The sequence below is a fragment of the Suricata suricatta genome, chromosome 7, assembly GCF_006229205.1.
Source record: "Suricata suricatta isolate VVHF042 chromosome 7, meerkat_22Aug2017_6uvM2_HiC, whole genome shotgun sequence".
Taxonomy (NCBI): Eukaryota; Metazoa; Chordata; class Mammalia; order Carnivora; family Herpestidae; genus Suricata; species Suricata suricatta.
This window is the reverse complement of record NC_043706.1, coordinates 62,799,710-62,817,498: the sequence shown is the minus strand read 5'-3', so window position 1 is coordinate 62,817,498 and position 17,789 is coordinate 62,799,710. Positions and strand designations below refer to the sequence as shown.

Sequence of the window (17,789 nt, the reverse complement as noted above, 5' to 3'; positions counted from 1 at the left end):
AAATTCAGAGTTACTGAACGACTCAGTAATTGCATTCAAAAGTTAAGCATAGTTACCATATGACCTAGCAATTCCATGCCTAGGTGCATACTCAATAAAATTTAAAACACATATTCAAATGAAAAGTTATATATGAATATTCATATCAACATAATTCTTAATAGTTAAAAAGAAGACAACTCAAATGTTCACAAACCAACGAATGGACAAACAAAATGTGGTCTATCCACACAATGGAATATTATCAACCATAAAAAGGAATGAAGTACTGATTTATGCTATAAACATGGATGAAGTTAAAAACATACTACATGAAAGAAGCTACATACAGATGGCTACTTATTGTATGATTCCATGTAAGTGCAATGTCCCATAGTCAAGTCCACTGAGACAAATGGAGACTAGTGGTCACTGGGAGCTCGAAGGAAGAGGAAGTGACTACTAATGGGTATGGGTTTCTTGTGGGGGATGATAAAATGTTCCAGAATTAGATGGTTGTGATGATTGCACACCTAATTGTGACTGTATTAAAAACCACTAAGCTGCATCATTTCACAGGGCAAATTTTGTGGTATGTGGATTATACTGCAACTTAAAAAACCAGCTTTATGTCTTCTTACAGATTTAATCAGCATGGTATATAACATAAGCACAAAATCTTACTTTATTTTTAAAGACTTAGGTTAGTTTTCATAGACAGACAGATTAATCTAGAATTCCTAAACTTTCTATACTAGTTTTACTTAATGGGTAAGTTAAGATTTCTTCCAATAATGTTTGAGATTATAAAATATGTAAATTATGTAATAACTAAATTGAACTATAATTGTGATAAAAGTCTGATGATATCAATAGTAATTAAGCTGGTTGGAGTGTCAGCTTAAAATTTCCAAATGATTAATTAGTTAACTTTAAGATTTAGCATTAGCATTATATTTCATTAATTAATAAAAAAATCTCTGAATATCTGGATAACTGCTAAGTAAGTCAGAATATAAATCTTGGTTAGTAACCAAGGAATATATATATATACATATATATGTACATTAAAAATGCTTCTAATTTTCATACGGTATCCAGTAGCTTTGCTTTGATAAGGTTTATCTTCAGATTTGCAACTTTAAGAAAATGTCTAAGGGATATCATAAGCTCAGGGTGCTTGGTCACATGTGCTATATAACTTGCTGGTGTGCTAAATTTCTTGCATATGACAGGCTGCTATGATGTATTTTCTACCTCTGTTTTCTCTATAAAATAGAAGGTTGGCCTAAAATTATAACTGGCATGCCTGGGTGATTCAGCAGGTTGAGCGTCTGGCTCTTGATTTCAGCTCAGGTCATGATCTTGTGGTCCGTGGGACTGAGCCCCGCATTATCAGGCTCTATGCTGTTAGCGCAGAGCCTGCTTGGGATTCTTTCTCCCTCTCTCTCTGCCCCTCCCCCTCAAAATAAATAATAAAAATAAGCTTAAAAAATAAAATAAAAGTGTAATTACTATTGATGGTTGGTTCTACACTGGAAACAAAAGTAGCATGTAATGTAAAATATATGGATACAAATTCAAGGTAATAGATGTGTTTTTTATTTATCAAAGGAAACGAAGGAAATCATTTCTTACAGTAAAATACATAGAATGCAAATGAAGATACTAAAAGGACAGAACTTGAGTAGATACATTAAATTGTAAGTTGAGGAAAAGTGAATTATTTATCCTGTTTTATTGTAGTTGCAGACAGCAAGCCTGAAGGGCAAAAAAATAAAATTTTGACAAACTGGCTCCATGTGATGTAAATATTCACAATATAATAAGTTCTGTGAGTCATTTGTTGACAAAATATAATAATGCAAGATAAGAATATGGTTTTCAGTTGAAATAATTAACTGATCTTAGAATATTTAGTTGGGAACAAATTTCCTTTAACCGGAAGTGGCAAGCTGACCACTAGGAACAGGAGATCTACTTCATATGCACAACCAGTGCATGCAAAGTCTGCAAGGAAACTGGTCCAGTGTTTGTTCTTTGGCTTATGGGATCCTAAAACTACAGATAATAAAAAAGTTCATGTACTGAATTTAGCACAATTTTAGGGATCTCACAGGTACTGCAAAGGATGTCTGGTGGTGATTATCACTTTTGGCTCACACTGTAAATATTACAGATGACTTGGTGTGACGTTATTCACATAAAATGGTAAAGGTTGTATAGAATAATGCATATGCATTTAATCAATTCAAAGATATCATCAATATTAAGATATATTATTACTTTATGTATTCTTAAGAAAGAAAAAATGTTGCTAATTAAACTATGGCATGGTATCAATTGTAAAATACATACCAATTTCATATATGGCAAAGTATAAGCAATTGTGAATCAATGAAATCATGGTAATAGCCAAATCTGAAATTCATTTCAAACAAGAATTTAAAAATATTTATAAATTGTAATCACTTTATAAATATTCAACACATTAAAAAAATCTGGAAGTCTACCAAGATTCCAAGGTAAGCCTGAAAAGGGACCAGTAAATTTAAGGGATATTTAAAGATGGCTGTAATATACATACATTCACAATACTGTTTACAAAAATAATGAAAGTCAACCCAAGCTATTTGGATCAATACACAAGTTACTAATCACAAATTGAATATAAATAGAAACTTGCTAATTAACATTAAGAAACAATTCCCAGGAATCTATCTCAAAATGTTCATTAATGTACAGGACTGATGACTGACAAGCAGGATGGCATCAAATACCTACTGACGGTGTCTAGTGGACCTATTTAAATAATAGGCATCAGTTAGAACTGAGGGATGCGCTCAAGTTAGATCACTACTTATATTCAATCACTTCAAATATGCCAACCTTTCACAAGTAATTGCCTCTGTGCAATTCTTACTAAATTTCATTCACACAAACATATACACATGCGTGAAGCTATATATAGTCTTCTGGCATTGAGGGCACACATATATTTTGCTAGTATATTCCTAGGTAATAGACTTATTCCTAAGTATTTCTTGTTTCTGACTATATTGTACTAATGGTATTTTACAAATTTAATTTCCTAATGCTTGTTGCTAGTGTATAAAAATACAAATAATTTTTGTATATTTACATTATATCCAATGATTTGCTAAATTCACTTAAAAATTCTAAAAGTTGTTTTATAGATTCTTTTGGGGTTTTAATATGAATAATCATATAAACTGTGAATAATGACAGTTTAAATTCTCCATTTGCAATCTTTATAGCTTTTATTAACTTATTTTTTCTTGCTGTATTGCTGTACTACCAGGTCCAACATTGGCTAGGGCCATGTGAATAATGTTCCATAGAAGTTGTGAGAACAGCCTCAGGGGATTTGGGGCAAAAGTGTTCAGTATTTCCCTATTAAGTAAAATGCTTGTTGTAGAGTTACTGTAGGTAAATTTTATCATTTTAAGAAAGTTCTTAGTTTGCTAAGATATTTTATTATATATATGTGATGAATTTTACCAAATACTTTTTTTTCTGTTTCTATTGAGATGATGACATAATTTCTTTAATTCTGTAATGAATTACATGGAGAAAATAAGCAAATATTGCATTTATGGAACAAAAATTTTTGCCATAATGTATTTCTATTTTTCAAAATCAATCTATCCATCCATTATGTATCCATCTTGATTTAATTTGCTAAAATTTTGTTTAATCTGTTTTAATGAGAGACTTGGGTTTATAATTTTCCTGTTTTCTAATGTCCTTATCAAATTTATCAAGAATAGGCTGGCTTCACAAAAATATTTTGGAAGTATTTTTCACATTTTATTCTCTGGAGATATTGGTATAAGCCTAAGAGAATTATTTTTTAAATATTTGGAGTAATTTATCAGTGAGCCCACCTGGGTAAGGAGTTTTCGGGAGCATTAAAATAATTACAAACCAGTTAAAAAACAGATATAGGACTCTCACGGGGTGCCTGAGTGGCTTGGTTGGTTAAGCGTCCAATTTTGGCTCAGGTCATGATCTCACTGTTTATGGGCTTGAGCACTGTATCTGGCTCTGTGCTGACAGCTCGGATGCTGGAGCCTCCTTCAGATTCTATGTCTCCCTCTCTCTCTGCCCCCGCCTCCCACGCATGCTCTGTCTTTCTCTTCTTTCTCTCTCAGAAATAAAGAAACATTAAAAAATAAAAAAAAAAAAACAGATATAGGACTCTTCAAAGCTTTTATTTTTCCTTAGGTCATTTTTGGTAAGTTGTGCTTTCCAAGGAATTTGTTTCATCCAAGTCAGGGTTAGGCAAACTTACTTTGTAAAGGGACAGATAAAAAATATTTTAGGCTTTGTGGGCCGATTGTCTCTGTTGCAATTATTCACCTTTGCTATTTGGTGGGTAAAGAGCTATAGATAATATATAGGCAAATGAGCATAGATGTGTTCCAATAAACCTTTTTTCCACAAAAATGGACAATGGGCCAGATTTGGCTTGTTGGTCATAGTTTGGCTAACATTGATCTGAATTGTAAAACTTACTGGCATACAACTGGTCATGCCATTTAAATATTTGTGTATCCTTGACTGAGATCTTCCTTTTTTCATTTCATGACATTGGATATATGTGTTTAGACCAATTAATTTTGATGCAATTACTAATATAACTGGAAGTGACTCTACCACTTGCCACTTATTTTTAATAATCATTTTCTTCTTTTACTTCTTCATTTTGTCTAACTAGATTAATTCTGTACCTTTTCTCTCCACTATCAGAATTTGAGTTATGTGTTCTTCTATTATTTATTAGTGGATACCCTAAGGATTAAAATATGTACCTTGAATTATTAGAAACATTTTTAAATTAGACATTTTATCACTTTTAGAAGAATCCAAAGCTTTAGAACAGCTTAATTCTACTTTTCCCATTTCTACCTTGTTTTATATATTTTACTTCTACATATGTTGTAACTACCACAAGATGTTGTTGTTATCACCATTAACTCTTTCCAGTGTTCATTCTTTCCTCACATTTAGTGTTTTTGACTGGGAACATTTTCCTTTAACATGGAGTACAGGTCTATTGGTAACGAATTCTCCTACTGGATTTTATTCCTTAGTCTGATGGGTAATATTTATTAAGCATAAAATTTTATTTTTTTCCTAAAGCATTTTTTCCTTTCATTCCATTGCTTTTTGGCTCTCACAGTATCTGCCGAAATTTCAGCCAGTCTGACGTCGTTACTTCAGTGAAGCAGTGAAAACTAATGTCTCTTTTGTTCTGCTGAGATTCTTCTAAGAAATATTTTTTCTTTACTTTTCAGTACTCCTTTGATTAGGATACTGATAGATTTTTTTCTCTTTATAGACCCTGGGATTTTTAAAGGACTTTGGACTTACAATTTGATGTATTTCATTGGTTTTGGAAAACTATCAGCTAGAACCTCAGTATTCAGGTATTATTTATGCCATTTCCTTTCCTTCTGGAATCCCAACTACATGTATATTAGAAGACGTTTTCATTATGCTCTAAATGTCTCTTATGTCCTTCTCCAATTTCTTTTTTTTCTCTGTGTGCACGGATTTATATACTTTCCACTGATGGGCTCAAGAATTCTCTGTTCTATTGCTTCTAATATGCCATTAAATCTACCTATTAAAACTTTTTTGTATCTTTTAGTATTAGTATTCCCGTTTAACTTTTTTAAATGGTTTCTAGGTCTCTGGTTTCCTTTGTTTTCTGGAACCTATTAATCATAGATATTTTAAAGGCCTTATATAAATATTGTATTGTTGGTTTTAGTCAGTTGGTCCTTTTTTATTAATTTTTAAATCATGCCCCATAAATTTTAATTAGATGCCAGACACTCTTATTTCCCTTCAATAAGGGTAAAACTTGTTTTGGTTGGTAGAGGAGTCATCTTGTTCCTGATCAGAGTTGATTTTAAAGCTTTGCCATTGCTTGTAGAGTGTAATGCTTATTCCTGGAGTTTGGCCCTTCCAGAAATCATATAAGAAACCAAAGTATTTTTTCATTTTTTATTGTTTATTTATTTTTGAGAGAGAGAGAGGGAGTGAGTGAAGGAGGGGTAGAGAGAGAGAGAGAGGGAGATACAGAATCTGAAGCAGGCTCCAGGCTCCAAGCTGTCAGCACAGAGCCTGCTGTGGGTTTCTAACTCAAGAGCAGTGAGATCATGACCTGAGCCAAAGCCAGATGTTTAACTAACTGAGCCACCCAGGCGCCCCCACGCCAAAAGGTGTTTTTCAAGCCCCTCTGACTTCAGAAACTGAAGACGATCTGTGTCTCCCCAGCATCGGGCATCGTGGGAATATTTGCTCAGCTCTTTAATCTTTTAGCTGCTGGTTTTTGTTTGGTTTCTTGGGAGTCTTTCCCTGTGCATGCTCACATCAGTAGTCAACAAATTTCATTAGGGCACCATGTAAATTTTGGAGCCCTCCACGCACAGTTTCCAGCTCCTGTGCTAGTGTCTACCGGTGATCTGTCTCCTCAGCCCAGTAAGCCTGCTGCTTTCTGCTTGGACTCCATTATTCCAAGTCACTGAACTGGAAAGTACCTTCAAAGAAAACTGGGACTAATTTGGCATTTATTTTATGTTCTTCTCTTCTTTCAAAGATTGAAGTACTTCAGATTTTTGCCTATTTCATTGCTTCCAAATACCCTGAAACATTTGCTTGTTTGTTTTTGTAGTTTTAGAGGTAGGAAGGTTAGTCTGATACAAACTATGTTGTCATGCCTGGAGCTGGATGGATTGATTGTACCATCTTATTGCTTATTTTTGAATAATGGTAGAATTATGCAGACCAATGATGTTTTCAAAATCTCCATTAGGTTAGTAATGAAGATGTAAGTATTATAATCGTGTTACAGAAATTTCTTTGCACACTACATCAAAAGCTTTTGCCATATTGATCCTTCTGCAGCCCTCCATAGACTCTCTGTCATAGCTGACTCCTGAGGCTTCTCCTCGGGGTTGATGGCATCCGCTACTCTGAGGCATAGAACATTTTTTTTCAATGCTTTTCAGTGCTAAAACTGTCCCTATTTCTCACAGATTGTAGATGGGAATTTTTCTGATGGGGCTTTCCAAAGCTGTGCCATTTATTTTAGAGAGCTCCACATTCTATTCAATAGGTGAAAAGTCAGCATCTGTTCTTGGTGTTTTTTCTATTTTAGTCCAGATTTCACTACATTTAAAAGCTGTTTTCTATCATTTATAATTTAAAGATGTAATTGTCTCCTACGTTCACGGTAGATGAGGTTTTTAGTTTTGTTCTTAAAAAATGCGGATAGTTTTCAACTGGCACTTAGAGGGGAATAAACACCTCTGTTCTCTGTAATCTTCAGCGTACGATCATGAGTTCTATTCAAGAAGCAAAATCAGTAAGACTTGATGACTCATCTCAATATGCATTCTCAGTGGGAGTGATATGCTTCCAAAGGGTAATAACTGGTTCATGGCAGAGGTAAGAGGAGTAAACATTTCTTAGATAATATAACAGTTTGTAGTCCTCTAAATAGCCACGGTATATAAACAGATATAGAGTTATCTGTGATATTACAATGTCATGTGGGAAGGACAATTAGGAAAAGAACATCTATAAGGCTTCTTAGGGGGTTGATAATAGTAAAAACATTGGGAAACAATGCATTAGAAGGAAGACAGGGGAGAGTTAAAAATTAGGGTGTTTTTTTTCATTTGGGAACCAGGTGAATAATAAGGTAGGAAGAATATAATTATTCTGTTCAAATACTATGTTTTGAACATAGTTTTTATATTTGTTTTTATATTTGTTCTATGAAATATTTTAGTATCTTAATGGCTGCAAATAGCTACTTAAAATATATATCCTCATGTATTTCCATGCTATTATAAATGCAGTTAAATATATGTTTGTAACACACACACACAAACGCTGCTCAACAAAAGCTGGTGTACAATACTCAGTGAATAGCAAAACATTAAAAAATCATCTCATATCACACATTTCTTATCTGTCAATATGGCTAGCTGGATGAATACCTTCTGTAGACAACCTGAATTGATTGCTCTAAATATTTTCCGTGGACATGCAACTGTCTCTACCACCAATATATCCACACATCTCTGTTCAGTGCCATGCTGTCTATGAGATTCTAATTACAGTTGATTCTTGAACAATGTGGGGGCCGAGGGTACTGATTCCCTGCACAGTCAAAATGCTGCATATAAGTTTTGATTCTCCCCCAAATTTAACTACTAATAGTCTATTGTTAACTAGAAGTCTTACTGATACACATAGTTGAATATATTTTGTATGTTATATGTATTATATACTGTATTCTTTCAATAAAATAAGCCAGAGAAAGGGAAGTTTTAGGAAGAAATCACAAAGACGATAAAATACATCTACAGCACTGTAGTGCACATATTGAAAAAAATCTGCATGTAAGTGGACCTGTGCAAGTCAGACAAACCATGCTGTTCCAGAGGCTATGTACTTGTGACGCACTGGTCATTCTACCCAAATATTCTGTACCAATCTGTGGAATTGAAGATCTATGATAAATTTTTATTATTTTGGTTTTTTTGCTTCTCAGCAACCTGTTTTGGACATGCCTCCCAACTACACTGCTCCCCTTTGAATAAAAAATGGTCATATACATTTGCTTTGCTCAGTGTGATGGGTCTGGTATCTTGTCATCTTGGCCACAGCTGACTGAATCAGATTGGCATTTGAGTTGAAAGTAGCCTCCAAGGGCAGGCAGGCAGCCTACAGACCATCTGGGCTTTGGGACTCGGATTACAAAATGCTCTCTATTTGATGATTACTAATTAAGTGCTCCTCTGATCAGAGGCCAACCTATTTTCCGTCCTTAAATTCCAACATCCTCTGAGTTCCCAGAATCGCCTCTTCCATCTTAGCTGTAATCTCCCCTTTCTCCTCACATTATTTCTCCATTCCTTAGCTACCATTCTTCCTTACATCTCCAGTGGTCCTTTCTCTGCTGGAGCTCCTTTCTGTCCTCATTTTCCCGTCCTCAGCTCCCTCCACCTTCTCCCTTGATGTCCCTGACTGCTATTTTCTCAACACCTTAGATCTCACTGTCACCTCAAGATCCAATTCTCCTTGTGCTGCCCTGACACCTGCTCTCTAACTTAGAATGTGGTCCCTAGGGCAATAGGTCTTCTTGCTCTTTATACACACAATTATTTTCTTATTCATTAATTTCATTTTAGATATAACCTTTTAAGTGAGTACATTTAAAAACTCAAGAAAATAGTAATGCATTAAATATTCAATAGCTATTCTAGCAATGTGGTAGATGATACATTCTGAAAATCGTTTCACTTCTAGATGCCAAGAAATTAAGTGAAATTGCAACAAATACTCATTACAATTAACAAACCCAGTTCACAAGAAAGGCAAATCCCGTTAGTCAAAAGACTGAAAGAGAACTGAAAACAGATTGCTTAATGGATTATGAATGTCTTGGGAGGTTCTGCAGATGAGAAATTTAGAGCAGACCCAGTGGGGAGTTAGAACTGAAATCCCTGCAGGAGCCAAGGCCCTTAAAGAACAAGGAAAACCTCGGGTCCTCCCTAAGACTTAATGGCCCTCACTGGTGACATTCTAATGCATATATTTCAGGAGGACAGGGAATACTCCCAAAATGAAAGTCTAAGACTTATACCTATTTCATGTGTTACTTTTCATAATTTTGCTCTATGTAACATGTATTTTATTATACTTTTACTTTTTAATTTTTTTGAGAAAGAGAGCACGCATGCATGCAAGTTGGGGAGAGGCAGAGAGAGAGAGAGAGAGAGAGAGAGAGAGAGAGAGAGAGAGAATCTTAAGCAGGTTACACACTAAGCATGGAGCTCAATGTGGGGCTTGATTTCACGACCCTGAGGTCATGACTTGAGCCAAAGTCAAGAGTCAAGACACTTAACTGACTAAACCACCAAGGCACCCCTATTATATTTTTAATGTATTAGAAATACTGTGATTTATTAAGTGTCTTGTTTGTGTACCAGGCATTTTTATAGATAGTTCACATGCAAGATCATGATCACTGAAACATCCCTGTAGTGTAATTATTGATAACTTCATTTTACAAATAAATATAAAAATGGCATAAGGCCAGTATGTGGTAGAGAGGGAATTGAGCTGGAATTACCAATTAACTGGTATTGTAACCCTTTTATCATTACGTAGTGAACCTGTTTATCTCTAATGATAGTATTCTTTTGGTTTAAAGTCTGTTGTATCTTATATGAAAATATAAATTTTTATTCCTATTCTAACTATTCACATCCTTTTACTTTGAACCTTTCTGTGATGGTATTAGTTGTATCTCTTATACATGGCATTAGCTGGATTTAGGTTTTTTTCTTCTAATCTGAAAGTCTCTATCATTTAATTGGCTACCTAATTCAAACTGTAGCAGTCTTCAATGGTTTGCAAGGAAGAACCTTACCAGGAAAACCTAGCAAAAAAACGAGAAAATATGTGGGACTCCTAAAGCATTTAAAAGCAAACTAATGTTGATAAAGGGAGAAAGAAAATAATGTATAATTAAAACACTGGAAAAATATGTAAATGGCAGTGGGATGATAGCAGAGCTAAAGTATACTATAGTGATTTATAGTTTATTATAACTGACCATTTTCTTGTCTATTATGTAGTAAACATTTACCTAATTTTTAACTGACATTCCCCAAATTTAACTAAATACATCTTTGTAAATCTATAATGACTTGGCAGAGTAGAAAGGTAAAAACTAAGCAGGCTAGTGCTGTTTCAAACCAGACCAGTGCTGCTTTAATTCAAACTGCAGCAGTCTTCAGTGGTTTGCACGGAAGAACCTTACCAGGAAAACCTACTCATCTGTCTCAAGAGCTCTGTAACTTGCTGTTATCAAGACTGCTGTGTTACTTATGTTCATAGGTCAAGTAGTATTTTGTTTATGTTATGAGTATGGCATGGTATAATAATTTAAATGTATGGCACATTCAGTCATATGGTATATTAATAAGAATGGCATAGTAATTTTATGGTACCCTTTTTAAAGGGCACATAGCACCTTCTTCCATCTCTTTATAGCTTTAATCTGGTCACAGGAAATAATAGTGATAATGACTCATCAATCTTGGACTATTAAAACTAACATTATACTATAAAAGAAGCCACTAAAGATCAGCAAAATATCTTTCCTTTCTCAGATATCCAATATCCAGTATCTTTCACTATGTTCTAGTTCATTCTCTCCTTTATTGAATTTCCATGATATTTTTCCTCCCTTCATTTCAGTACCTTTGTCGATCTCAATAGACTATTTTTCCACAGCACAACAGGCAAGCATGCAAAATTAAGAGTGGATAGCTCTAAAAAATTTCCCTCGTGATCGCTCTTAATACATTCAGTGTCATTAGGCGTAATAATTAGTACATACATAAAATGAAAGTTTAATTTTTTCTTCTAAGCTATTAATGTAGAAAGTGGTTGTGCAGTTAAGTATTTCTCAAATGCCATCAAAAAAATCTGAAGATTATTTTTAAATGTTATCCTGTATTCTCTTGCAGAACTAAAGAACTATTGTGAAATAAGGTACATTTGAAATTTTCTGTAAATTTTCCAACATAACTGTAGCATCTATAGGTTACTATCTTCTGGAAATCATCAATCGATTTATTTTCTATCACAATTAAAAATATCAAATAATTTAACCTATGTTTTAAAATTCCCCCAAAATATAAACCTATCTCTATCAGTATCTGCTTACTAATTATTATGTCTACTGACACCAAATGCCAAATTTTAGTAAATTTATGGCTGCAAGATTACTATTTGTATATAAAAGATAATGTTTCTTAAACATTTTTTCATGCCGTAATAGGTACTCATATAAGTAACTTTGAAGAAATGAGTGAATACATGAACAAAGTCTCCTGTCACTTAAAAAAAACCCTTTCATGTCTTTCAAACTATGAATGAAGAAAACAAAGATAATTGCTTTTGAAAGTATTCTTTTGAAAGGATATGCCAAAAAGGTCAAAAACTATTTACATCAAATTTGCTACTCGTTTGTTTATTAAAATGCAGCTTGCTCTACAAAGCCAACTTTGTAGATCCAGGACAACATACGTTACAAATGCGAATGCTGTTGCAAAATAGTTTTGAGAAAGCCTGTAAAATTCTATAACATCTGAGAACAATTTTAGGATTATGCTTGCATTTGCTGCGTGGTTTTGTATAAAACATCTGAAACATGTCTGCCTGGAATAGATTTGATTGATATATATTATACTTGACTTGATCTTAGCCAAAAGGCTGAGAAGCGGTGATTGATATATGATAAAGATGAAAAACAATTTCAGAGCTATACCAAGAAAATTCATCTCCTTTTGGGATGAACATCTTCTGTAGATTTAAAAGTGAACACAGAGAACTCATAACCTCAACATATTCTTTCTGGCTTCTATTATATGTGCATTGTTATTGTTGATTGTGCCACTTCTACTAATAAACTGTACATATTTTGTGGTTGGATGGTAAAACATTCTTTGAGAAATATTTAAGCAAATACTAAATTAAAATTGTAAGGCACATCAAGAAATATCTGAAAAACTAGGAACCTCAATCTTTATTGATGCTTACTATTAAGTGTTGATTTTGTATTGTACGAATCACACTAACAATTATTTGCTTTAAATTGTTTTAATCCTTGAAAATTAAAAAAATAACATCATTTGTTATATGAATACAAGGTTATTTATCCTAAATGCAAACATCATAGTTCATTTTTTTCCTACTATAGTTCCCTTGCATATGTGAGCTTTGAAAACATGAGGCATATTTTGGACTATTTTGAATGAACTATTAAGGATGCATCTGGAGGAAGGGTTACCCCTTCTCAAGTCACACAGAACCATGTGTTTGCTAGTATCATACTGAGTGGATAAAATATTTGGTGCATAATCATCTCAAACACAAAAGATTCAAGTGACGGACCATGAATCTTTACTACTCCTTGAAAATTGTATTTTAGAAATTGTTCATCCAAACATAATTATATTTTTCAACCTATAAACATTCTTTAAGTGCTTAATTCTATTTGTCCTCAAACAGGCTCTGAAATAACTATAAAGCCTTTTTATCTTTAAAAAGAAGATGCTAATTAACTAAAAAATTTTTCAAATTGCTTACAAGAACTTTTCAATATGTGAATTAATATCCTATGAAAATGATAATTGTGGAATGAAATAAATTTTATATTTGAATAAGTACATATTGGAATACGCAAAGACAAACAAATTGTTTCAATAGAAAACTTCCTAGGACCATAAAAATAGTAATGGGTACTGTGAATCATAAATAGGAAAATGTAGTAAGGAATGTTTAGAAAACGATAAATCACACAGAAGATTGTGTAGCCCATTGCTCATTTCAAATGTGCTTATTTCAACATTTTCTGGTTTATAATATACTTGGTTAGAGGAAATCAAACTGTACATGGTATTTTAAATACATATGTACTATGATTTTGTATAATTATTAATTAGTAATTAATGTGGATAAGATCATATCATACAATTTCTTTCTATGGTTCTTTGTGAGATTAATAGGTATCTGGTTGACTTTTAGGGTATTGAATACTGTCTTTGGAAATGCTATAATGTCCTCTCAATCACTGTGCTGACTTTCAGACTAAAACTCATCCAATTTTATTCATATACATATAATCGTATAATAGTGTAAATTGTATATTGTATAATAAATACATCATATAATAAAACATTTCTTGTTATAGGAAAATTTGAATATATATGATATACAATTTATTATATAATACTGTATAATATGGAATATATATTATGTAAATATGGAATATATATATTCAAATTTTCCTATAATATATATTCAATTTTTACTATATATATCCCATATATAATATACCTATGTATAATATATACAGAACAGTCTATAAAAATAGATTTAGGGGCAATGGGTGGTTCAGTCAGCTAAGCATCTGACCCTTGATTTTGGCTCAGGTCATCATCTCATGGTTCGTGACACCAAGTCTCAAGTCTGGCTCTCCACTGACAGTATGGAGTCTGCTTGGGATTCTCTCTCTCTCTCTGTCTTTCTCTCTCTGTCTCTCTCTCTTTCCCTCCCTTTCTCGCTCATGCACACTCTCTTTCTCTCTCAAAATAAATATACATTTTTTAAATTGATAAAATAGATTTAAACTATTAAATAGATTATAATTCCCTTGAGTATGTAGCTTAGGCATTATACTTTAAGGTAGTGTTGGAAAATAAGCATGTCTTTAGGTATGACAGAAATTCAAATGTTTGCTGCTACTTATTATGACATATAAATGCATTCTATCATCATAATTGATCAAATTTCTTCATCTTTTATCCATGAACCTGAATAAATAGAATTTTAAAACCTAAGTATATGTTAGCTGAAAAAAAAAAGAAATGAGATGCAGTACTATACTGAAAACAATCATGCCTCACAGTATTCGGTATGACAGTAGGGAATATTTAAAGGCTGAAGAGACTGCAGCCAGTATCCCAATCAGTGAGACACAGCATTTATATATGGATACCATTTTGGTTTTTTTTCTTTTTCATTCCAAAACCTCCTCTCAGGATTTTACCTCATGGTTGATGATGGATACAAAATAACTGAGTGTGTGTGTGTGTGTGTGTGTGTGTGTGTGTGTGTACAGGTGTGCCTGTGTGCCTATGGGGATATGTGAGGAGAAGAATGTGTAAGAAAAGATAATTAGACTGAATGTCAGAATAAAGAGCTACCCATATCTCAGTTTTCATCTCTCTTCCTCCTAAGTCTTCTAAGAAATCAAATGTATGCCACATACAGAGAATCAATCACTGACCTAAAGTATGGGACTAAAAGAAAATTAATTCTTCATGTTACCTTAAGGGGAAATTTGTTTAATCCACTTATATATAAAAATAAACAACAACAACTCTCTCAGCTCATATATGTTGTAAGTTTCAGAGATGGGAAAGGGAGCTGAAAACAGGAATGCCTAGAAAAAACTGGTTTATCATTAGGAAGTTATTTGTGCCCTTCTTAGGTCCATGCCTATCCACACCACCTTTAATGAGTAAGAGAAGTCATGTGAACCAAGGAGACAAACAATCATCTATCTTTTGTTTCCTATCTTGGTATAGTTATAATCAGTGTTGATCTGTTAAACTGGCATTTTCCCACAGAGTAACCCTGGTTCCAACATCCTACCATGTAGTGTCTTCTGAACCCTCTGTATGGAATCATCGTCCCTTGTTGCACTACCTAGTTTCTGTTCTTTAATTTCTTCCTCAAAAATCACACAGCCAACTTTTTCTTAAAGACCAAGTTTTGAGGAATACTATTCTCTTGAAATTTCAAGAGATTAAAAATGGGCCCACAAATTATTACTGTAATTGATTAGTGATATGGATTCTATTAAACAGTAATACTGTATGGCACAAGACTCAAGGTACTCGCCTCTACTGTGAATATAAACAAAAATTATTTCAAGCTCTATGGTTTTATAATTATCCAGTAAGTTGTTTTTAGTAGTTCGATGTGAAAAAGTCCTTGTAAAAGTCATGCTTATCAATATTTTTGCTAAATTGAATAGGTTTTGAAATATAATATCTTAATATTTCAATTGAAAGGAATCTATTAGAATAATTTTTACCCCTTGTCCTAAGCAGCTCAATGCAGTTATGTCTTTTAGCTCTTCTGATTCTGTCTTAAATTGTAGAGAACGTCATATTTCATTAGGACCAGATGCTAAGAACATCATCAATAGAGATAAAGCATGTTCTATTAACATCTTCATCAGTAGAAATTGTTCAGGTAGATGATCAGAACACGACACTTAATTAACAGTAAGACAATTACTCTCAATTTGCCTCAGCAGATGAGCTAGGTATAGGAAAATCCAGGAAGAAGGAATGCTTGAACATATTGTATTGTATATCATCAAAATGTATAACATATTTTCAGAGCATTAGAAAGGCAATTTCTCCTATTCTGAACATTTATGTCTCTTGGGCCATTCATCAAGCCCCAAATTTCTTCAATGAAACTTCTATTTCCAGAAACTAGTTAAGAACAAATATAAAATATGCCTTGCCCATATTGAGTCTGCTTTACATAATATGGCACTTGGATTCCTAGAGCCTTTTCTCTTTCATAGCAGGGTATTTTCATTGTAAAAAGACAAAAACACAATTGGAGATTTAAACAAACTTCATGCAAAATTTGTTACAACTCATGTTATGGAAACTAGGGATGTATATTTTGTATCACATCTGCTCAATCCTACCCTAAAAGCAGACCAACTACTATGGGACTAAAGAGACCAGCAAACTATGGCCCACAGGCAAAGTGTAGCCCACTTCCTGTTTTTATAAACAAAATTCTATTAAAATAAAGCCATACTCATTTGTTTGCATAGCTTTTACACTACAATGACATCATAAAGTAAATGAACATAGCCCAAAATATTTACTATCTGGCCCTTAACAGGAAAGAATTTCTGGCACTGGACTAAAGGATACTCTGTGGATTTAATCAGATTAGAAAAGAACTCCTGTAGGGGTACCTGCGTGGCTTCAGTTGGTTAAGCATCCAACTTTTGATTTTGGCTGAGGTCATGATCTCAATGGTTCGTGAGTTCGAGCCTCACATTCAGAGGGGAGCCTGCCTAAGATTCTCTCTCTTTGATCCTCCCTTGCTCATGCTCTCTCTCTCTCCTCTCTCTCTCTTTCCCTCAAAACAAATAAAGTTAACAAAAGAAGAAACTCCTATAAATGGGACACCAAGCAATCTTGAAAATTATGACTATGGTTGTAAGCTACACAGCACCAAACAGTCTACAGGCAATTATTATACAACAGCAAATAAATGCTCCACCCACTCCAGTCCCTATGATGTTAGTGAAATGTTTCTGATATTTGACCTAAACTGTACTTTAGCAAGAACATTAAGAAAGCTAGTTGCATTTTTATCCCCTTGATATAGACCCGGTTTATATAGAGAGTATTGCCAACTCACCTGATTCTACCCCTGGGGTGCTCAGATTGCTCTGACATAAAGCTTGTGCTGCTGAGGCGTGAGGCACTGCTGGTTCGGGAAATGGCGGACACATCACTGACATCACTATCTGATGATTTGGCAGAGACGTTATCACAGCTTCTGTACTGATCTTTATGTATGTTATACTAAAGATTAAAAACAAGAAAGTGTGAGCTCCATCATCAGGTTGTGGGAAAAGAGACAGACACGGTGAGGTTAATGACTACTTAGCCCACACCTAGTAGAAGTGTACCTTCATAAAAGTAGGTGTGGGATTTAAAATAATCCAAACACTAATGTAATATATGATTTTCAGTACAAAAGTCCTATACCCTTTGAGTGGTAAAAAATTGTTTATGAAGGCTGAATTATAAATTAAACAAAAACTTTAAATGCTTGGGTGGAAAATTCACTAAATAAATTATTGACAAATACTTGAAACCTCAAAATTGTATTATGTATTTTTTTTCTAGTGTACTGGTTTCTCTATTCTTGCTCTAGTCTTCATTATTACCCATTTTATTCACCTCTATTCCAGCATGGCATAGGCTGCTTCTATCTGCCTGTATTTTTGATTCTTTCCAAAACTATTCAATTTACCTACACATTTTCCCTATTTTGAGACATCACATTGTTTCAAATACTTTAAAAAAATAGACCTCTTCACAAAGAAGGGCTATGCCAAGCCACTCTGGAAAACA

The 17,789-nt window shown here is 33.7% G+C and overlaps 1 protein-coding gene across 50 annotated transcripts in view; it reads right to left on the bottom strand.

Annotated features, from left to right (window-relative positions):
• The window catches only part of RIMS1 (regulating synaptic membrane exocytosis 1), a 460,984-nt gene that overhangs the window by 67,848 nt on the left and 375,347 nt on the right, over positions 1 to 17,789 (bottom strand). For 36 of the 50 annotated variants that reach the window (XM_029943495.1, XM_029943497.1, XM_029943500.1 and 33 more), the window contains one exon: positions 17,068 to 17,234. The exons of the other annotated variants lie outside the window; for them this stretch is intronic. In XM_029943495.1, coding sequence (XP_029799355.1) covers positions 17,068 to 17,234 — 167 coding nt within the window. The remainder of the gene's footprint in view (positions 1 to 17,067; positions 17,235 to 17,789) is intronic. 50 annotated transcript variants of the gene reach the window in all.